The sequence below is a fragment of the Neocloeon triangulifer genome, unplaced genomic scaffold (assembly GCF_031216515.1).
Source record: "Neocloeon triangulifer isolate White Clay Creek 2 clone unplaced genomic scaffold, ASM3121651v1 ptg000014l, whole genome shotgun sequence".
NCBI classification, from domain to species: Eukaryota; Metazoa; Arthropoda; class Insecta; order Ephemeroptera; family Baetidae; genus Neocloeon; species Neocloeon triangulifer.
The window spans coordinates 29,557,783-29,581,621 of record NW_026775556.1 but is presented as its reverse complement, the minus strand read 5'-3'; the positions used below and the strand labels follow the sequence as shown (position 1 = coordinate 29,581,621).

Here is a 23,839-nt window from a genome sequence, read left to right as displayed (position 1 = left end):
GTTGATTTTTTTCTTATCTGTGGTTTTTGTGTGTTTACTAGTCCAGAGATAAAAAAAGCATCGAGAGATTTGTATCGGTTTTCGATTTTGCCTTTCGAGGTAAATCAGTTTCACAGGCGATTGATAGCAAAAAATGCTGATAAAACGCCCGTCACGCTACATTAAAGCGATGATGAAAATTGCAATATTCTCTATAATATTTTACAACTAGAAATTCATAAGCGTTTTGCCAATTTTAATTTTCGAAATCTATATTGATTTCTTTAATAAAAGCCAATTGTGATTATAAAAATATTCCTACCTGAATTGGAAGCAGCAACTCCTCGGTCTGGTTTGCCCTCCAGATTTTGGCATTCGGCGGCAAACTGATGTCGCAGGCCAGCGTGTCAAGTCGCTCCTCCAGCAGGGTGGGCAGATGTGCCGGGGGCGGCAAACTGCCCAAGGAGGCTGTGAACTGCTCAAAAGCAGTGGTTGAAGTGGCCTCCGTGGCCGCCTGGGTGCTGCCGGTGGTGGCCGTGCTGGGGCTGCTGGCCGCCTTGGTGGTTGAAAGGACGGTCGTCGGACTCGCCTTGGCCGTCGTTTTTTGGACGTTAGTTGTCCCTGTTGAAGGTCGCTGGGTGCTGGTGGAGGTGGGAGGGGCCGTCGGAGGAGCCGGCGAGGGCGCGGCGTTGGAGGAGAGATTAATGGAGGGCAGCGTCCTCGCGGCCTTTGCGGACGTCAGAGGTGAGGTGGAAGTTATGGACAGGGTGGTTGATGGCGTGGCCGACGCAATGTTGGTCACTGTCGACGGCGGTATCGACGTGGAGGCGGCCACGCAGGCCGCCAAAAGCAGCGTCGCGATGAACATCACTGGGAAAAAAAAAAAAAAAAAATACATTAGACATGATATTACGATATAAAATTAATTAATTCCTTGAATATTGACAACAATTCCAATTTTCTTTAAATTTACCAACAATTACAGGAATGAAATGAATGGCTAAAACACAGAAAAAGATGAACAAAGATTGAAAATTATGTAGTTATTTGTGAATTCTATTGCTATACGTACACGCTTTAAAATAATTTTTTTTGGGCAATTAAAAAATAATCAATTATACCGATTTCTAATTTTACGAATAAATTTTTACACTTAATTAAATATTATATAAAATACATGCAATACTAAAACAAATTACAACTTTTTCTTCCTCTTATACTTTTAAAAAAACAACCAATTAAATAAAATAGCAACTAATGTTAAAGATGGATATACAACATAAACTGCTTACACAACGCCCTCTTTTATTTTAATATTCTATACTATTCTTAATTCTATACAAAATGAATATTTTAATATTTACTTCTCGTAAACGTTCAAAATCCTTCTTGTACACGAGCATAATTTTAAAGGGCCTCTGACTCTGAAGTGTCATTTTTTGGACTTTCTCGGCGCTTTTGCCATATTGCATGGCCCGCTAAATTTTGAACCAAAGCAACGCAGTCTTGGCAGCCTCGGCATGCAGAACCGCGAAGGGACGAGGGGCCTCATATGCCGATGCGACACGGAAAACCAAATAAATGAGCCTGGCGCGCGTTAAATAAAATTAGATTCACGGTTTTACTCTACCTTGGGGGGGGGGCGGCGATTGTTCCTGGTCCGTCTGGGGTCCTCGGTAGGTTGGTAAATTCCTCCATCGGCTCAAATTCAGCGAGATAGGAGCGAAGGGCGACTTTTGTTAACGTTGCACAAAGTGGCACACAATGCAGGAATGCACTCCTGCAAACACTCTCCCTCCGTCCCTCCCTCCCTCCCTCGATCCTGCTGGCGGTGGCTGCTGCTTCTGCTTGATGCTCAAAGACCAGAGCGAACAAGTCAGGACGGGGATGAGAGAATTGAGAGACGTGCGCGTGTCGCGAGAGGCAGATAAAAATGACATTGAGTCAAAAATCATTATAACGCGTTTTAAAATAATCTACATATTTGCAGCACTGATATATAGGCGATGAAAGGTCGTAACGTTTAAATTTTTATTTTGAAACGAATCATTTTTCAGAGATGAGTAATTACAAATCATTTCGCGGCATTTTTTTTATGAATATATTTAAAAATTAAATAAAATAATAAATTTTACATAAAAAAAATAAAATAATTGGCCAATTAAATTGTCCTTTTTTTGCAAAGCAATGCCGCCGGAATGTTCTTTATTTACATTTGGAGAACTCAATTTCAACTTTTGATTTTTTAAGGATGAAATAAATTTTTAAGAATTTTTACAACATAGCTTCATTTCTACAAAGATCATCTTTGAAAAATGATTCGTCCCAAAATAAAAATTAAAAAGTTACGACCTTTCATCGCCTATATATCAATGCTGCAAATATGAAGATTATTTTAAAACGCGTTATAATGATATTTGACTCACAATGTCATTTTTATCTGCCTCTCGCGACACGCGCACGTCTCTCATCCCCATCCTGACTTGTTCTCTCTGCCTCTGGTCAAGCTCTGGTCTTTTTGAGTGAGCATCAAACAGAAGCAGCAGCCACCGCCAGCAGGATCGAGGGAGGGACGGACGGAGGGAGAGTGTTTGCAGGAGTGCATTCCTGCATTGTGTGCCATTTTGTGCAACGTTAACAAAAGTCGTCTCTCGCTCCTATCTCGCCGAATCGGAGCCGATGGAGGAATTTGCCGACCTGCCGAGGACCCCAAACGGACCAGGAACAATCGCCGTCCCCCCAAGGTAGGGTTAAGCCGTGAATCTTATTTTATTAAACGCGCGCCAGGCTCCTTTATTATTTGGTTTTCCGTGTCGCATCGGCCCGTCGGCACATGAGGCCCTCGTCCCTTCGCGGTTCTGCCTTCCGAGGCTGCCAAGACTGCGTTGCTCTGGTTCAAAATTTAGCGGGCCAACCTGGCGAAAGCGCAGAGAAATTCCAACGCCGATTTTTTCAAATGCCGATTGACCCGATACGAGCGCCGAATTTTTGGTCACCCAGCAAAATTTGCACATTTAATGCGCGTTATTAAAACCATAAAATTCAGGGGCCCTTTAATTGATAAACCACGTTAAGTGTTAAGTAAATCCAAGAACTACATTAAAATTGCCCACAGACGATTATTTTTTTTTTTTACTTATAAATTCAAAGAAAAAAAATCAAATTTTGAAACTTTTTGAAATAATTTCAAATAAAACTGTTTTATTATATGTTGGAAGTTTATTGTGATTTTCTTCAAAGTTACATCTCGTAAAAAAATTTATAAAAACATTCTCTAACCAATGGTACGTCAAATGCACATAAATGATTTGACAAAAATAATGATATTTGATAATTTGACCAATTAAATATTTGAAAAACTTATTATTTAAATTTTTGTTGTTTATTCTACTTAAGTCTTACTCATGAAAAAAATTGAATTGGAAAAAAAGAGCAGAAAGGGTATATCACAAGTAGCAGAGGTCTGCTAAAACGCCCGACATCAAAAAGAGATCGGACACCGCGTGAACCCACACTATTGAAAAAAAGACTTTCACTTAAACAAACTAAAATTAAGGTATTTCTGTCATGTTTTTCTTTCCAAATATTCTAATTCAAGCTGTTGCATCGTGATTTGTTTTACTTCAATTTTAGATTTTTTACTGTCTAAAATTGCTTCTAAAACCAAGAAACCAAAATATATTATTTTGTAAATTTTGCAGAGCAAAAAAATGCCTATCACTTAAAAGTCTCCATACAATAGAAAAATTAGACGATTAGAAACGATATTTTTTTATTGTAAGAGATGGAAGATGACAAAGTTAGACTCCACTAACTTTGTCTTTTATTCTTTTAGTCTCAACCAGGGTTTTGTTTCCAATGAATCATGTTGCTTTCAAAAGTAACAGTCAGAAGAACGTTTTCATTTGGCAAACCCCAATGTATTAATTTTGATTCTTTTTTCTGAAGAGGAGGTACTCTGTCTGGAAACTTTGTGATTCTTTGCGCTGCTATCTCGTCTACTTTGGTACTTTTCTCATTTCGAGCGCGTCTTTTTGTTTTGGGCCGCGGTGTATATCTGAAAGGGGATTTGAGAGGCAGCGCAGTAAACAGCAGGCGAAGAAGTTCGCGGAGCCGCATTTAATTGTGCAGACGAGAGAGTGTCCCGAACAATGAAGTCGCAACTCGAATTGCCTCGGTCGGCTCTCGCCGGGATTTGCAGGAACAATCGCGCTCCTTCAAGCAGGTCCATTCAGGCCGAAATTAAATGAAGCGCTCGCTCCATTTGGCCGCACGCGGCCGAGACAAAGGCCCAGGGGAGTCGCTCCAGCGGACCCACTCTCTCTCAAGGTGCAATTAGGGTCCGATTGGCCGCAATGCCACCGCGCCTTGACCCCGTGCGCGCGCACCCCCGCAATTAACGCGCGCACCGGAAACAAGGACTCTTCAAGTCGCTCATACATGCACGACCCTCTCAACCTTTTAACTTAGTTGCTCGCGCCCGGCCTTTAATACTTCAACAAAGAGAGCTAAAGAAATTTGCAAAAAGCACTTTGCTTTACTCTAAAAATGAACTTTGCTCTTTCATTTCTGAGTTGTGCGACTTTTATGTATACTTAGTCAGAACTTTTGTCTACATCAAAGTAGACAATTCTAACTAGAGCAGTGCGTCGGAGAGTTTTTGAGGTGCAGAAATAATTATAATTAAAAAGTTACTTTTTGCACAAATAAATATTAGTTTAATTTAAAACTAAAACTTCATCGCAATTCAATGACAAAAAATCATTAGTCTGAATAAAAAAAATTGACGATATTTTAAATGCAATAGCATTGCAAGAAGTTGAAAAAAGGTAAACATTTCAAAAAATTAAATGTGCAATTGATTGTCTTAATTTTAAGTGGAAATAATAAAAAAAAAGGTTCTAAAGTTTGGTAAAATAAATGTGGCATGAAAGGAAAATAGTTTAACCGGTTTAACCAAGGTAAAAAGGTAAAGGTTTTAAGCAGGTTTTAAGCAATAAAGGTGGCTTTAAATTATTTTTCTAATCAGAAAATTGAGTTGAAAGGTGATGCGGGGATGTAAATTTTTAAGTAGACAGAGTAAAAATTATTATATATTTCTATACCCTATTTAAACATGACGTCAATTTTTATAGGTATCTTTTATACATTAACTGCATTACAATTTAAAACAATGAGTATGTAAAAAAATTAATTTTATAACAGATAAAATTATCTCTTTATTTTCTTATTGTTAGGAAAATGTATATCTAATTTTTAGATTTTAGAAAGTAGTTTGAGGCGATTTGTTCATTCACATAAATTTTATAGCAAAGAAGAGTTTTTTCAACTAATTGATACATTGTAATATTTTTTGTTGTTTTTTTTACTCTCCATTTTCTACTTGTTTTGTACTATGTTGCAAATGGGGCGCGTTGCAATGAGTCACTACATCGTGGCGACGCTTCATAAGCCAATAAAGATCAATAATAATAATAATAATAATAGTTGAACTGCCAATTATAAATTTTATAATTTTCAGAGAATATAAGTTTTTACTTTTATCAAAGCTTGAACTGTAAAAAGGGCCTGTGGGTATGTTAAAATCATCCTTAGAGAGATTATGTGCTGATAACGCAGTTCGTTCGTTTTTCAGCGGGCATATAAATTTCCCGCACACGCCAAAATATTTGCTCGCACAGTGAATGTGCTGACCGCACTTTTCCGCAGAGGGAAGTCTGCTGGGTAGTTTTTTCGGCCAAAAAATGTTTTCAGCGGGTGTCTGATAAAATCTGGTCGTAATTACAAGGGAGCGAGCTGGCGCATTATCATCGTCATTTTTCGCCCTCTCTCTCTCGGATAAGATCGAGAGCAGCAGAGAGAGAGCAGGCCTGAAAAACAAAGAAAGCCCTTTTCGCCGGCGGCAGTAAATTAATCCGGCGCGCTAGATCTTCATTAGTCGGGCAGGTCGAAAATCAGCATTCCGGGCGTCGGGTGCCGAAAATTAAATCACCGCGCCCGGAATCAGAAAAGAGAGAGAGAAAGAGCTGTGGAATTCGCGACGCGCTTGCGAATTAATCTCGCCACGTGCCTCGACGCTTTAATTGTCTCATTATGCGCGCCAGCAGCTGACACGGAAGAGAATCAAGAAAGTTGCCAGAGGAGAGAAAGGCGAGATTTACTGCGGGTGCGTTATTTCCACTGCGTTTGAGAAGAAGAACCGGGGCACAGAACTTCTCGCGCACTCTGACCTCTTTCTTTGAAATCTTGCAACGTTTTTAGGGTTGCTCATTTTTATTATTTTTTTTTAAGTTGTTTATCCCTCTTGGGAAAGGCACCAGCTCACATTTTTATAAAAAAAAATGGCTTAATTTGACTTCATGAACAACTGCTTTGTTTTGGATATTTTAAAATAATAAAAAGAATTTAAGGAGTTTCGAGGTGAAAATTTGAGCCACTGCTCAGTGTCACAAAAAAGTGTATCTTTAAAAAAAAAAAAAGTATTGCATAACTATAAATTTTGACTTTCTAAAATTAAATCTATAACTGTAAATCAAAATAAGAATTTGGCAATGTTTAAAAAAAAACGCATCAGAAAAGTGTTGTATATATATATATATATATATATATATATATATATATATATATATATATATATATATATATATATATATATATATATATATATATATATATATATATATATATATATATATATATATATATTAAAATTGGATACAAATTACACCAAAATTGTTTAAAATTTATTAATGAAGTATTAAAAAAAAATCTAATTTTTGCATACAATTGATGGATTGATTTCTTAAATAAATAAAATTATACAAGAACAAATACTTTTTAGACAAACGCTTATATACAGACTGAGCTCAGATGCACTATCCATGACACCAGATTAATTATTTTTTGCATGACTTTTCTCTTTTGATGCTTCCACTCACAAATTCATCAAATTCAGCCGGCTTCCTTTCATCTGCTCTCGAGTAATTTTTTGCCTCCGCATCTCTCTCTCTCTCTCTTTCTCTCTCTTTTGAGATATGGATGAGTTGAGAAAATAGCGCATTTTGCTCCCCGCCATGCATATGCAATATCGTGCTGCGCCAGTTGCATAATCAAAGAAATTTTCTCTTCAGCGTATAAAAATAGTACTAACGTAAAAATGGTTCTCACTAGAAATAACACCAAATGGAAAACTCCACCGACGAACTTCGTCCGGAGAGATAAACAAAGTTGAATTAAAAAGCCGGTGCACAGATTATATAATGCAGTGCCATTTTTTTTACCGGTGTTTGCAGAGCGTCGGTTTAATGTATCTAATTAAAGTGCACATAGGCGAGTGGCTCTCTCTCCGTCTCACTAGAATCAATATTTGCCCGAATTTGAATCCGTTGGCTGGCGGTGAGGCGGAGAGAGGGCGCGGCGAAATTAATTCAATTTGCGCTGCAGAGCAGAAAGGGCACGCCGAGAGGGAGGAAGAGAGGCTCAAAAAGAAGCCAAGCGCGAAGGGAGATAAAGAAAGAAGGCTGCGGAAAAAAGAAAGAAAGCAGCCCGAGGAGAGAGAGCAAGAAAAACAGGCGAGATGGAGTTTTAAAGTAAATAGAGAAATGTAGACGCGCAAGCTTGATTAAAGGAGCAGCCCGAGAAAATATATATAGGAGTCCGGGTGATAACACTCGGTGTTTTCTTTCGAGTAAATAAGGCCAAACGCGGAGGGAAAGGGGCTGAATTATTCGAGAGGCCGTTCCATTAAAACTAATCAGCGCCCTCTCGAGTAGGAAAGCCAGCAGGTGCTGGAGCTCAAATTTGCGATTATGAACTTGTAGGCCGCGTAATGGGCTTTATTCTTTTATGAGAGAGAAAGACCAAAGAGAGGGTCTTCCTGAAACTAACTAAAAGCCACTCTTGTAAAGATAATATCTCACTGCCACTGCTGCTTAAATAAATCTTCTTCTTTTCATTCCGCGTCCAAAAGGTTTGATTATGGTCCATTTGCTACTTTCTGGAAATTACTCTACTTCAGAGGGACTCTTCGTTTTCAATGTAGAGGGACAGAGATGAGAGGGGGTTTAATTTGAATTAAGTGAAGAAAATAAAACTAGAAAGAAAATGATTTTCTGATCAAATTTTTTATGCATATCAAAATAATTTTCGGCTATTATTTTTCAAAAGTGGAACTCCTAATTAATTTAACAAAAGGCTGAGACAGTCACCAATGCAAATAAATTAATCATGATAAATCCATTGTATTATAATAGTTTACAATAAAAAATATTTACATAGGTCAAAAAGGTAAGCAAATACTCTGCAATTTTTAGCAAAATTGATCAGAAAATTTTAAACAGAAGTCCTTCTCCCCAATTTACTTTGCTTTTTCCACTCATCTGTTCATACTGGCGTTGCTCATTTAACGAGTTTCTCTCTAAACTGCATAGAGGGCAATCCAAAAGCCTTAACCGTATTGTTTTGGTACTTTGAAAAGGATTTCAAAAAAATTTATTAATATATCTTCAGATAATTATTTATCGGACAATCCATTTCATGGAAAAGATGTCAAAGATATGCCTCTTGTGATTCTTTTATTCCCCCATATAAAGCCATGGATCAACCACGATTTGCGTCTGGTCACTTGTGTGGAAACAACTCTCGAGCTCCTTTGAGTTGTCAGCGGAAAATTCCTCAACACGGAACAATTTCCTGTATCACGTCACGTTTCTTCGCATTTGCATGCAGCATCCTTTTTCTGCCGTGCGGGTAAAGAAAAAGTCCTTCAAGCGCTAGCCTTGCGTGAAACAAGCACCGTTTACGCCGCCCGTCGGCCAAGAGAAAGAAAAATCGAAACCTGCAGAGAAGCGTGAGCGTTGTCCTTTTTTGTCAGGCGAGGCACACCTGCAGCGAAAATTAGAATTTTCCCGTGCGCGGAATATACATAGGGGTGGAAATTGAGACAATAAGGGCGCGAGTGACGACAGCCGGCGGTGTCGAGAGAGAGGCATCTTGGGCCTGTTTGCCTGTTAAATTAGCATGCAATATAGAATTATTCCGGCTTCACACCGCCGCCTGCAGATAAAACACGACACGCGAATTTGCATATTGCCGCCGAATGCGGCAGCAAAGAGAGAGACTCACATGCATGCACGCAATGGAAATATACAGTAATGGAAATAATGGGAGGGAAAATTGTTTCCACGGCAGGGTGAAGTTGACAAGGAGGTGATTGTGTGAATTCAACAAGACTGTGAAGTGACGCATTTAATTTAACAAAATCGCCTTTAATTAATTAAATTTTTTAAGCAATCTAAATATTTTATTAGACTATTCAAAAGATTTTAATAATTACCTTTTTAATTTTTCTCAATTTTTATTATTAAATTTAAATTATTTAAGCAATGCAAAGGGTGGTACATTACAATAAATAATAAATCACAACAGTTTAAATTTGAAATAAAAATAAAAATTTGTTAGACCTGTCCAAGCTAATAATTGTAACAGTAAACATGCCTACTTTTCGGAATTTTTTTTTTCATCTAGAATTTTAAAACGAATAATAACATTGATCTTAGATTCTCAGATATGACCTGATTGGTGAGAAATTTAGAACAAAAGTAAAATTTTTGAAAGTTGATTCTAATATTTATCATATTTCCATTGCGCGTTAAAGCTGATTTTTTTATGTCGTCAGTCGTTATGCAAGCCTTTCATTTGGTAAATCTCATTAAATTCTACACGAATTTAGTGATTTTATGACGGTGAACACTCATTTTAGTCATTTTATATCAAACATGTCAACCACCAGTCAACCACTAAAGAATTTCTCTAAATGACCAAATTTTTTGGTCTTGAATGATTTAAAAAAAAAAATGAAAAACTCACGAATGTTTGAAAGCATTATTTTTTTCCTGGTATTTTGGGTTGAAATTTCTTATTGCAAAAATATGTTCAGAGATTTTGATATTTACAATGCTGAAGGCAATTTAAAAATGGGTATAACTATGAAAAATAAAAACTTGCAAATTTATGCTTATTCATCTCAGTATACATTCCTATACTCTTTTGATTAGCATCTCAAACTCCTTCTCACTTTTTTCCGCGGACCTGGCAGGAATTTGCCGTTTGATATTATTTCCTGCACACCTCGTTGGCATGCGAGCCGCGTTTGGTGAAGAGGGTCGGATATATGAAGTGCGCGCGTCTGCGAAAGGATTCGCCAGCCGCGTGTCGGCAGCAAGGCTTGTTTGGCAAATCTAATTTCGAATGCCCCCCATATCTGTTGGCCCTCATCTCGCTCTCATGACCGTCGTCATGCACTCTCTCTAGATATATATAAATTCATTCCACGTGTGTGTGTGTGTCGTCTGGTCTGGTACAACCCTTGCAGGCAAAGGGTGTGTGCGCACGGCAGGCAGGTACGCAGGCACCTAACTAAATATGGCACATTCATTTTCTCGTCTCGTACGCAGTGGCGAAGACGGCTGCCGCTCCTCACGCCACCCTTTCTCTCTGGGGCAATGAAATATAAAAAGTGCCTCGTCGTCTGCGACCGAAATTAGAGAGAAAGAGAGGTGCTTTGTGCGAATATCAAATGAGTTTTATGCTGTGCGGCAGACGCACACCACCCTGCGTAAAACGTTCACGCTCATTTCTCTCTCCGCCATCCGCCACAGTTAAAAAAAAACATTTTATTTTTATCTTTTATAAATCGAATTAGCTCTAGAATGAGGTTGGGAAGTTAAATAATAATAAAAAAAGTGGCATACGGTTAAAGCTAATATAACGTGTTAAGGTTTTTTTCATCCTAAAAGAGCGATTTGTATGTTCCGGCCCAGGCTTTGTTAATTTCCAACCAAAACCCTTTGACTTTCATGTCTTCTTTGTATAACAAGTTGCCTGTTTCGGTTCGTTTGGAGCCTCGGTATAAGGTTTTTGAAACCAGTTTAAGGCGTTTTGTTCATGTGCATAAATTTTATGATAGGAAAGAGTTCTTTCAATTTATGAATGCATTGTGATATTGTTTTTTTCTCTCTTATCATGTACTATGTTGCAAATGGGGCGCGTCGCATTGAGTAATTCCATCGTGGCGACGTCTCATAAGTCAATAAAGAATAATAATAATAATAATAATGAGAAATCTCATTTAGTTTAATTAATTAAATAAAGCTGCAATAATAATAATAATCCGCATTCAAAATGACCAAGAATTGATTTTATTGTATTTTATTTAATTCTAAAAATTATCACATTTTCCCCTAAAACACTAATTTTATATATTTATTCAAATCATATTATAATTCCACATAATTCAAAAATAAATGTTTTTTGCAAAACCTGCAGACATTTTTAGGACGAAGTCAAGCGGTTAAAATGTACATGGCTAAAAGCCTACGCATTACTTTTGTGCAGCTGAACTTGGAACCTACTTATACTTACAAAGTCTTTCAATCTACTCAACGGATCAACTTTATACCTCAGCAGATGGAAAACAGCAGGGAGAAGAAATTGAAAAGTTCGAGTAACAAAAGATAATCTAGTATACAAAAGGATTTTTTTTCTAAAAAAATTCTTGCCAAAGCTGCTTTTTCTTGCCGAGCGCGAAATTTTTCCCCTCGCGCATAATAAACTGCGGCTGCGAAAGAGACGTCGAGATAAGGGAGCGAAACTTGATCAGTTCAATTTGGCTCGGCTGATTGAATTCATTTCAAGTTTTCCTCCCGCGGGGATCAACGCGGCTCAAAAGGAGGGAGAAAAATTTCGCGTCAGGTGGTTTGAAATTCAGCAGTAATCCGGCTCTGATGGGTTCTCTTCTTCTCTCGTCGAGGGCAAAATTTCTGCCGACGGCACGTGGTGTTATCTAAAAATGCTCTCATCACTTTCTTCCGCAGGAAGCGCGCGAGCCTTTTTCATCTTTTGTGTTGGCAAGTTTCACTTTTGCTCGGCACGTGCGTCGCCCGAATTATTGACACCGGCCAGTGCGATAAATCTAGAGAAAAGCAGAAATAGCCACCCTTGAGATTGAGCAAATAACGGCGCAGGAAATAAAAGACGGCGGAAAAATACACTATCTTCCAAGTGGGTGGCCGATTTTTTTTTTTTTTTAGTAAATATAGGCCAAGTTGGAATAAAAGAGGAAATGAGGCTCAGTGTTCTCCCTTTGGCCTTGGGCTAATATTTTCCCAAACTTGTTTTTCCTGCTCGTGGTTGCCACGGGGAAAGACTAAAATGATGGCGGCAATTTGACTTGCTGATGAAGCTTTACAAAGTGAAAAATAGGTTGGGTGCTTTTCCTTGTAGAAGAGTTTAGATTAACTGATGTTGGTGGTTATTGCATTTTTAGGTTCTTGTCGCTTTTTTATAAATTTTAACGGGTCGAAGCTTGATGAAAAAATCACAAAGAAAATCATTCGCGTTAAATTAAGTTTTAAGTAATTCAATTTGATTAGCATAAAAGAAATAATGTCACAAAAATTTGCAAAAAGATTATTATGTTTGTTCTTTGAGATGTAAGACGCTACAACAGCGCTACAAGAAATAAATAAATTATAGAATTTAAATTTCTTGAGAATATTAATCATCAATTTCTATAAAACTATGCTATTATATAAATCAATGAAAAATTGCTGGAAAATTAATTTAGTGAATGCATTTTTTTTAACTATAATTTTTGATGTTCATAATCTTATTCTAATTGATTAGGTATTTTTATTATGCTCATTTTCAATTCAATAAACTTTTTTCAATAAAATTTTGATTCTGATATTTTTCTTGAAAATTTTCACTTTTGCCAAAAAAATTGGCAAATGAAATCACAACTCAATCGATTCTGCCAAAAACTTCTCCGTTTCTATGAATGGACCGACTCAAAGACCTGCGGATTGGTCGACCAGTTGGTCAGCCAAGTTTTTAACCCCCTGCGCTCTAGACTTGCTGGCGTGCAGTGCACGTAAAAAGAAAGTTTGGAAAGGGATTTGCCGAGGATTCTGGCAGCCGCTCGCCCGGCGAGGCTCAATAAATTCACGGCCAGCAAAGTAATCAAAGAGCAATCGAGCGTCCAGCGGCCCGCACTTAGCAGTCCCACATACATACGTGCACAGTTGGGGAATTATTATTTCTGCGTCGAGCAAATATTTTCAGTCGACATGTGAAATAAATGGCGGCCTTTTGCAATTTTTATCTCGCAGTAAAAACGGTTGGACTGTCGGAGAGAAATCGAGAGAGATGCGCTGCAACTTTTTGCCACGTCCTAATGGACAAGTTTCTCTCGGGTTCTCTCGCTGTGCCAACAGTATAATGCTCGTCGTAAATATTACATGTAGTAAATATTGATACCGATTAGGATCGGACGATATCTCACAATCTCACAATGGCAGTTGGATGGATTTTATTGGAGAGGAAAGAAAGGGTGGAGTTGACTTTGGACAAAAGTTATGACGGCGGTGAGGTCGCGGAAGTCATTCTTTGTTATTTGGGACACGCAGCTAGAGGATAGTAACTTTAATTCATAATCGCAATATATCACAGGGAGGACGGACCGCAACATTAGTTCCAGAAAAGAAGAGAAAAATACTTGTAAGAAACGCGGGCATTGATTCAGAAACTTTCTTAATCTTCTTTTCTTAATAAAAAAAAAAAAAAATTTTGAAATTATACTGCACATAATTAATGTACTTTGGACTCACAAACTTCATTTTTAGAAAACTCAACTTCTCGTGTAATTTAATTAAAAAAGATAATTTTTTTTCAAAATTAGTTCAATTTTGTAGCAGCATTTTGTTTTTATTCAAATTAAAATTTTCAGACCTAAAATTAGTGCGGTTGATGTAATTGTAAGTAAATAGTTCATGTAAAAATAAATCAATTTGCTGAAATTTATACATTGATTACAAATTAAAAACATTATAAGAGTACAAATACATAACGAGGATGATTAACTATTATGCAATGCAAAATTAGCACCATCGTATTACACGAGCGTTAATATGTAGATAATTCACCAATTCACGAAATCATTATTGAAATTGAAATACAAATTTTCAATACTGACGCTCTAGAAGTTGAAATTTTTAAACTTTTTAAATAATAATTACTTTAATTTACCATATTAACGAGAATAAGCATCAGTATTTTATGTTAATTTATGATAAATTGAGAAAATAAATAAACCGCCTGCACTTTTGCGAAATTTAAAAATCCACACAAACTGGTTCAGAATCCCACTTTACTTTTTGCACAATTTTTTTTAGACTTGCCAGTTACAGAAATTCACTTTATCATTAACAAAAGTTATAAAAGAACCCCCTTTGCAAAAATAAGTAGCAAAGTAGAGGTTAATTGAAGCCACTCGGCGCTTGACGGTAGATTGAAAATTTATGGTTTTTTGATGAACGCGCGTAGCGAAAAGAAAGCTGCCTTTTTAAACGCCGTTCTGTATATTTCCCCGCGGAGAATGACTTATTCAAAGGGCCTCTTTGTTTGACAAGAAGTCTCTCCGCCGTCGCTCTCTCTTTGAAAGCCTCGCCACAAAATATCAGAAAGAACACTCTTGTCTGGAAAATGTATAAATTTATTGCGCTCCATCATCGCATTTGAATGGCATTTTAATAATGACACACAGCAGCCTGTCTCTAATTGGCCTCTCCACGTCCTAAGAGCGGCACGTATAAAATATTAAACAAAATGTGCTTCAGATTAAAAGCTACTCCTCACGTCAAAAGTCAGACAAGACGAAAATATGATATATAAAAAAAAAAAAAAACGAAAAAGGCTAAAAATGGCGCTTGGAATTAATTCCAAACATTCAAATTGGAATTCAATCAGCTTGGAGTAGATCGTGGCATTAAAATAATTAGGCATGCAGATTATCGTGTTTGGGTTGGTCTGGAATCGAATGAGCTCGCAAACCGCGGCTCGTAATTGGCACCTGCCGTCTATCAATCCGGATTTTGCTGCTGCGAATCGCTCGGACGGAACGGATGTGCGGCGTGCGATATATGTTAAGGACCAAATCGCATTTGCACACGCGTCGATGGGGATTTGGCGAAAGTGATAGCACATGCACTGCTGCGGGTATATTACATAATGTGGGTATGCAATCTCTGATTTCCACCTTTGCACACGGTGAAAATTTGAAATTGTAGAAACATCTAGTTTGCAGTAAATGTTGCAGAATAACACAATTTTCTCTTAAACGCTTTTTAATGAATCTGAAAATGTGGATGCATTTTGGAATATTTCAAACTCTTATTTTTTTTCCAGACATAAAGTTGAATGAAGTGACATTTTTCTATTTTGTTGTATTTAACAAGATGTGGCACTTTAACACTAACGTCACTAACATTAATTTATGGTAAAAGTTTCCGTTGGTAAGGTTTATCACCGTTATTCACTTTGGCCAACACACCCATGTGTATAAAATCCCGGCCATAAATTGCGGAAATTTGAGGCGTTTTGGAAAAACACGCCGCATTCGTATAATGGACTGTCGCTCTTTATCAGCTCAAAGTTTCGCAGTTTTCGCCAGATGACGACCTAATATTTCACACCTCTAAGCTCAGCCGTGCCCGTCTCTCGCAATAAATATTCATTTTGACACACAGAGAGGCCGCAATATAAAGAAACTCCTCACTTTGAAGGCAGTGCGCGAATCTTTTGTCTCCTCAAAGGCGGTGCGCTTTTTAATAAAAAACGCCGGATTGAGACGAGCTGCTGTCGGAGTGAGATTTCGGCAAGTTGAAATTCCACCCACGGTCGCGCGCGCACATTACCATAACGGGGCAGGTCGATCCAATTTTGACTGCTCTGCTCGCTGTCACCCCGCAGCATCAAACTCGCGTTACGCCGTGCGCCGAATTTTTCCATTTGCGCCGCAAATGAGGCTTGAATAAATCAACCCCGTTGGCGCCGCCGCCCAAATATTATACGACACGGCCTGCAGCCGTGGACGCCGGATTAAAATTAAATTCCCTTGATATGGAATTCCACGCGGCGCCTCCCAGCAAATCTGATTTACTTTTCCATTTGCGGGAGGTGCGAATTCGGGAATCGGATTTGGGATTTACTTTTATTACTGCTGGCAAAATAAAAAGCTTTTTCCCAATGGAAAACTGGCATTTGAATATGTGTTGGAATAATTAATTTTGGTATCCGATCACAAAAAAGTAATGCAATAAGATTTTTTTGTTTAAGTTTAGCACTTTTCTTACATTTCATTATTTGTTCACATGAAACATATAATAGAACGCGAGGAAGTGAAGAAACCGGGTTTTTCTTAGTTGCAAAAAAAAAAAACTTTTTTTACTCTAGAAAACAAGACGGCTCTGCTCTACCAGTTTCGGTCTGCGGTCTGAGACCCTACTTCATGAGCAAGGAAAATACAAACAAATCAGCAAATTGAAAAAAACTCAATTATTATTTTTTTTTTATTATTATTATTATTATTATTTTCCTTGCTCATGACCGTGACCGAAACTGATAGAGCCGTTTTGTTTTTAAATAAAAATAATTTTCAACGAGGAAAAGCCCGATTTTTTTTCATTTCCATGATCTTCTTGAGTGTCAACTTCTTGTTTACGCTAATTTCAATCTCGAAAGCTCGTTCGAAATTATTCCCATGTTATTTTCTGATCATTGCGCCGTATACGTGTCTGTTTCTCTGCCAGTCGAAAAATTGACAGATAGTTTTAAATATGTCAGAAATTATTCGGAAGAAAATTTTCTCAGATTTAATTCTTTGCTTGAACAAGAATATTGGGGTCAAGTATATCAGGCTAGCTCAATTGATACTAAAAGTGAAAAATTCATGGCCATACTAATTAAACACTTTGAAAAATCCTTCCCAATGAAACGTGTAACAATAAGAGCAAACCAAACTGGAAAAATTAAACTATCCGAGGAAACAAAAAAACTACAGAAAAATATGATCGAACTCAGTTTAGAAATAAAATCGAACTTGGATCAAAATAAAATTTTGGATATGAAGACCAAATTAAAATCTATTAAGAAAAAAGTCTTGGACAATATTCAAAAAGAAACTAAAGTAGTAAATGACAATAAAATATCAAAAGCAAAAAATAAATCTAGTGCAGCCTGGAAACTTATTAACTCACAATCTTGTAAAAATAAAAATTTAGATTCTATTGAGGCGTTGAATATTGATGGTGTTAATGAGTCAATTAAACTTAATATAGCTAATTGCCTGAATAATAAGTTTGTCGAATCAGAGCCAGATGTAAGTAATATAAATGTAGATGACTGCTCGAAACTGATAGATGATAATAATATTACGGCTCAAAGCCTACAGTTGATGAAAGATTTTGAGATTTATAGTATAATTAATCAGCTTCCGACTAAACACTCATATGGGTGGGACGGAATCTCAACTAATGTCTTGAAAAAAATCTCAATCTATATTACCGCCCCACTTACTCATCTTATAAACGAGTCATTTTTGCAAGGGAGATTTCCTGATAATATGAAACTAGCTAAAATAATTCCACTGTTTAAAAAAGGTGAAAAGGATGATCCTTCTAATTATAGACCAATAGCTATTACTTCAGCAATATCTAAAGTGTATGAAAAAGCTTTTCTACATAGACTTGATACTCACCTTACTGTAAATAATATCCTAATCCCTGATCAACATGGTTTTAGAAAAGGAAAAAGTACAGTGACAGCCCTTTATAGTTATGTAACATCTCTGTATGAATCTGTTGAAGCCAGGGAGAAGGTTAATGTTATACTGTATGATTTTTCAAATGCATTTGGAACACTTTACCCGCCTCTTCTTGTTCACAAACTAAAACTATACGGCTTACATAAAAATCTGCTCTTGTGGCTTGAATGTTTTTTGACAAAAAGGAAACAGTATGTACAACTGAAAAATCTTGGTTGTGATCGATATGAAGAATTTATTAATTCAGATGTAATCGAGAGTAATATGGGTGTGCCTCAGGGCACAGTCCTTGGCCCAATTGGCTTCACTACGTACTTAAATGATATTGCCCTTGTTGTTCTCCTGGCTCTCCTTATTCTATTTGCTGACGATTCCACAGCAATCGTTAAAGGTGATTCTTCTTCTGAAGTGAATTCAAAAACTGTCGCCGTGAACGAAAGCTTTGTCGGATTTGCAAAAGATAATTTCCTTAGAATTAACTCCAAAAAATCTAAAATTTTGCAAATACATACAAGCCAAACTAGAAATTTAGTCCAACCTGAAGTCACTATTGATGATCAGAAAATAGAAATCTCAAAGACTGGTAGATTATTAGGAGTACAAATAAACGACACTTTAAATTGGACTGATCAATGTGATAAAGTTGTTAAAAAACTACGAAGTGTTACACATGTATTTACTAGATTAAAATATACAGTTTCCGATGATATTCTTAAATTGATATATTATGCCCATGTACAAAGTCATATAATGTACGGAATTGTGATCTGGGGGGGCTCATGTCATTTAATAAATGTTTTTCGAGCACAAAAAAGAGCCTTGAGAGCTATGGCAGGCGTTCCGTATTGGAGATCAAATGAAGCTCTGGATTCCTGTAAACCTTTATTCATAAAATATAATATTATGACAGTGCCTTCTCTATATATACTTGAATGTATTAAATTTCTAGTGCGGAATCGTCACCTCTTTCGGAAATATTGTGATAGTGTGGATACAAGGAGGTTGACTCGATATAATCAAAGAAACTTTTGTGTAAATGACCTAGTTGTGAGGGAAGTTACTCTTAAAAAATCTGTAGAAAGTCCTGACTATATGATCCCAAGAATCTTTAATGCTCTGCCTAGAAACTTGAAAACCCTCGAAAATGACGAGGTACTTGTTAAAGAAGTGAAAGCTTTTGTACTGCAACATCAATTTTATGACTTAAACGAATTCTACCGTTTAAGTAATGCTATGTATGTTGACTTATTTTAAAAAGTGTTAATTGCTATCGCAACTTAATGCTTAACAAAATAAATAAAATTTTGAATTTGAATTTGAATTTGAATTTGAATTTCAAAATAAAAGGCATGGCAAGCTTTGAAATTTAAAAAAAAAAGTTTTAAGAAAAGCTAAAAACTTCCAACTGTTTATTGTGATCCCAATTTGTTAAATTTCCAATTCCAGGACTTTAAAAATTCTGTTTGTGGTACCTCAGGAAAAAAGGATGGCATTTTTATTGGTGAATTTCCCGCTTTGTGGAATCTCATTAGTACGCGCAAAGCAAATTAAGCCTCTCTATTCTCGTGCTTGTTTTTTCTCTTTGCGCTGGAAAACAAATTCGAGCGGAATTGGTGTGCGGTCGGCTCGCGTGTAGCTGCTTTTAGCCAAATTATCCGAGACAAAGGAGAATAAGTGGCCGGCCGGCGTGCGGATCAAAAAGAGAGAGAGATGCACACACAAACACGGGCCTCTTGCTCTTGTGGTGGCGGCTTTTCCGCCGCGCTGGAATAAATTGCACCGGGCCAGCCTTTGACCCGGGCAATTTAAATAATGAGAACGGCGCAGCCTCTCTCACTCGGCCCTTCGTTTTCGTTTGAATGAGCTCTTCTGAAATCGAGCTACACGATATAGGAAAGAAGTAACGCAGCCGAGCGATTGGCAAATGACGTGGAAAATTCGTACGTCTGGTGTTGCTGCTTGGAAAAGAGAGACTGATTTTAACCTTGTGATTGGTTTTATTGAAGCTTTACAATTGGTACTTTATCACTCGCTTTGTTTACTTTGTATTTTTAAATAATCTCTAGTCTTATTCCTGATATAAGAGTATAGCATGATTTATTTTGTTTAAATTATGATGTACAATAAATCAGTCATTTGTTATCAATGAAATTTTTATTAAATTTGGTCAATCAAACAGTGTTTTATTGTTGTGTAGCCGTCCGTTGACACAATGTTGCAAATGGGGCGCGTCGCACTTAGTAATTCAATCGTGGCGACGTCTCATAAGTCAATAAAGAATATCAATAAATAATAATCAAATCATAATGTTTAAAACTGTTTTTGAAAAAAAAGTAGGAGTAATTTTTTAATTTTTGGACAAAATTGCAATTCTAATAATCTGCGAAAAAAATATTTATAAAATTTTATGATAAAATAATCTAAAATATTGCTTAAGAAGTCCAAAAAAAATATCTGAAAATTGCACAAAAACCTAAATAAGACGATTTTGGGAATTGTGATAACATTTTTTTTTTACATAGAGAATTTCACAAGATTAAACAATAGTTTTTTCCTTGTAGGATTTATCTCCCTTTTCCTTCCTGAAATTTTATATTATAAGAGTTTAATGCTGATTATGTAAAGCTCCAGCGTGCTTATTTCTGCAAATAAATCTTTATAAAATACTCTGCAAATAGTAAAGATTCCTTGGATTCTTATCAATTTCTAAAATTCATGTATAAAAACTTAAAAAAACTAGTCTCAAAAAGCAATATGGCTTTTCAAAAATTTTCTCATAAAATAATAAGTTTTCTTTCGATTTCTGCAGTGTTACATTATAACTAGGTAGGAAGCTTATAATTTATGTAATTATTTTATAAAGCCGTGTTCATAACAGTCCACTTAAATTAATGAGACGATCGTTTTCCAACATTTCCTTTACATAGCGTGCGCTCCACCGTGAAGAGATGTATTCGAATCATTCTAGGTTATTTACGAGCTTCGGAACAGCTCTCCGCTTATGCAGAAAACGCGGCCCCGTCGTATAAACTTGTGTATACATTTGCATGAAGTGGCGTTCCGTGTTCCGAATATCAACAGCCTGGCGAATTTCGCGCTCGGGCAGGCAAAGGAGTCGCGCACAAAAATCCCCATTCGCTCGCAACAATGTTTATATTAATTGGCCCTCCGATTCGCGTGATTTTTTTTGCTTCACAATGGATTGGCTCGTGGCCATCAATCCCAATAATGGTGTTTTGTTTTGCTGAGAGCTGCAAATGGATAAAAAAAAAAGCGCAGCAGGACGGGTGTGTGTGTCGCATTGGCAGGGCGTGTGGCCAAATTAATTTCATTAGGGTGATGGCATTTGGCAAGCAAACACACAAATGAGCAGACGTGCTAGGGGCTGCTGTCTCATTAGAAAAATAAATGATTGAAGTTGGCCCGCAGGTGCTGCAATGCGTCTCTACAACTGAGTGAATAATTAGCTGCTGCTGCAGGTATGGGCGCCAAATGTGCCTTTTTGCAATCAAAAATCAAATTTGATTGATTGAAAAAATTTCTGATGAAAATATAAAGATATTTTCTTGTTTCACTCTTATAAATTCAAACTCACTCACAGATGCCTTTTGATGTTAAACTTTTTCATAAGATTTAGCATTTTTGTTTGATGGTCCTTCCAGAGAATTTCACTTTTATAATTTTGATGAAAATTCCTTTGAAGGAAAATAGCGTTTGAAACATTGACGAAAGAAAATGTTAAAAATAAATTTGATGAAAATTTATATACTTCACAAGGTGGTATCTCAAAATTTTCTTACTTGTTTCAGGATACCTACAGATAATGGGAGATTTTTGATCACGCACCTATAAAACATGGCAATGGGAAAAAAGAAACTCTCGAATTATCTTTGATTTATTAAAGAAAAGAAAATGAAAATGGGATTGACTCAAAAACACTCGGAGTATGATTTAATTAAGTTCTCATCATTTATTCAAATTGATGAAAACCAAGTGGAAATTTCTTAAATCACACCCTGAGTACTAGAAATATTTTTTTTTCATAGATTTTCTGTGCGTTTTACAGGTTCATTGTGACAAAATGAGAATTTAGGACAAATGAAAGCTTCTCTGGTTTGATTGTTTATTGCCCATTGATGGACGTTGGAGCCAAGCCTGCTGCATATACATGGACAAAAAAGGCAATTTTTCGTATGCAAATTATGAAATGAGGGGCAAAAATTATCAGGCCGCACTTTAACTTAGAAACCTTTATTAAAATTTAAATATTTTAGATCGTAAAGATCTGAACTTTTTCGTAATAAGCAAATTTCCTGCGTTTCGCACCAGAACTCATTTAAAATTTATTTCACGCCACAGACTCTCATTTAGTTTCTTAAGCCCTTCGGCCCTTTTCTTTTAGGGTCTTTTTGTGTCTTTCCGTGCGAAGTCAGCAACGCACAGGACATGTACGTATGTGTCTTTGGCAAAGCTGCGTGGGCAAAAAGCTGCACTCGGGTCGCGCGCAGTTTTTGTCCGAAAGGCAGCAGCAGCAGCTTTATCTTGCTTACCACACAAACACTCGCGGCGAGCAGCGCGACTAATGCATGGAAATTTGGCTCGTCGCCACGAGTGAGATTTCAGAAACGTCGCATGCCAAAACTGCCAGCGAACAACATTTATTTCCCCCCGAGAAGCGGCTCTTTTTGCCTTGGGAAAGAACTATGTACCGAGTAACAAGACTGCAGCTCAGTTTGAAAACTGGCAGTAAAAGGCAAAAAGCTTTAGCTGGTATAAAAAGTTCTGCTGAAAAATTAGAATGTCCCAGAAATCCCAGAAATTTTTCAATATTTAAAATTTAAATGAAATTAAAACCTTCAAATATGAAATCAAAATTTTTTCAGTTAATTTGGGCTAACCAATTTTTAACTAAAAAATGTTGAAATTAAAACCCTTTTTCGAATTCTTACTTTCTATCTTAAAAATAGCTGCTTTTCTCGTGGGACATCAAAATTATAAGCTGATATTGAGACAAACACGGGAAATTAGAAAGCTCTGAACTAGGAAGGGTGCTTTCGAGGCACAGGTTAGAACCCTGAAGAGTCGGATGAGGACATGGAGGACTTACCGACGACGACACAGCTGCAGGCGGTGGCGTCGACTTTGGGTTCTGGTGCTGGATGCGCTCAGGCGTGGCCTCCTGGACCGACTAGAGTGAAGCCGGGGAGCGTCGCTGCTCCTCATCCGCCGCAAAGCGCAAGGCACATGCGCCCTGCTGCCCCTGCCCGATAGGCAACCCGCCCTAAACAAACCGAAATTTGTTGCGCGCCCCGAGAATGGACCGTCCGAATTTATCGCAGGAGCGGCATGGAATGCGAGAGCCGCTCGCTTTCCCAGGCAATTAGGCCGCTGTTTTTGTTCTGCGTGACCGCTCCCGATCTCTTAAATTTTGTACGAGGAGCTGTAAAAAATCGAGACCATGGGCTTTAAAATAAAGAAAAGTATTGTGATCTGCGATCTGCTGGTAAAAACTTTGGACTTCTTGATCGAATACAATTATTATTTTGGTATTCACCGGGGAAGTAATATTGGAAAAATAAGATGGAAGTTTATTTTAAAAGATTAAGTGTTGAAGAATTTTTTTGCACTTTATTGAAATTTCCTAGAAAAAAAATATATTTAATTTTTTAGTCACATTTCTTTCTTATTATATTCCTTGTTGTTTAATTTTTTTTTCATCAAATCCGCCTTGCTTGTTTTCTGTATCAAGAGTAAAAAAACTGTTTGGAAAAAGGTCTGTGGATTTATTTACTTGGGGGTGCTGGAAATTTATACCTTTTTTTTTACTTTTGACCCCCAAGTAACGAAACTTTGCGTGCGGAATATGATATGAAGTGTGTGCGGGGCCGTTTCGTTGGAAAGAGACCATTTGCGCCGCGACGAGAGCACCTCTCTCGCCGCAAATGCATTCGCAGAGTGAGCGGCGGGTGGCCCTCGAAAATCCATTAAACTTTGTCGAAAGGCTAATTTGAGTGGCTGCTGCTCTGATGGTCGTCGCTTGCTACTCGCACCCAGATGGCCTCGATTGTGCAAAACGCTCTCTACCTCCATCCCTATATACATATTTGCTGCCACACACACACCGCGCGTGTCATATTATTTTTCCAACTGCGCTGAATAAGTTTTGCATTGGATTGCTGGATTGTTATCAGCTCTTCAACT

General features: G+C 37.3%; 1 protein-coding gene across 3 annotated transcripts in view; it reads right to left on the bottom strand.

The window, feature by feature from the left end:
- The window catches only part of LOC132200277 (delta and Notch-like epidermal growth factor-related receptor), a 98,863-nt gene extending 76,043 nt beyond the window's left edge, over nt 1-22,820 (bottom strand). Inside the window, exons 1-2 of one of the 3 annotated variants that reach the window (XM_059625623.1) lie at nt 22,746-22,820; nt 302-849 (exon numbers count right to left, since the gene is read on the bottom strand). In XM_059625623.1, the coding sequence (XP_059481606.1) occupies nt 302-847 (546 nt within the window). In that variant the 5' untranslated portion in view covers nt 848-849; nt 22,746-22,820. Of the gene's footprint in view, nt 1-301; nt 850-1,343; nt 1,475-1,609; nt 1,766-22,745 lie in introns of those variants that run through there. The other 2 variants (XM_059625625.1, XM_059625622.1) reach the window with 2 other exon arrangements.
- Nucleotides 22,821-23,839: the final 1,019 nt, after the last annotated feature.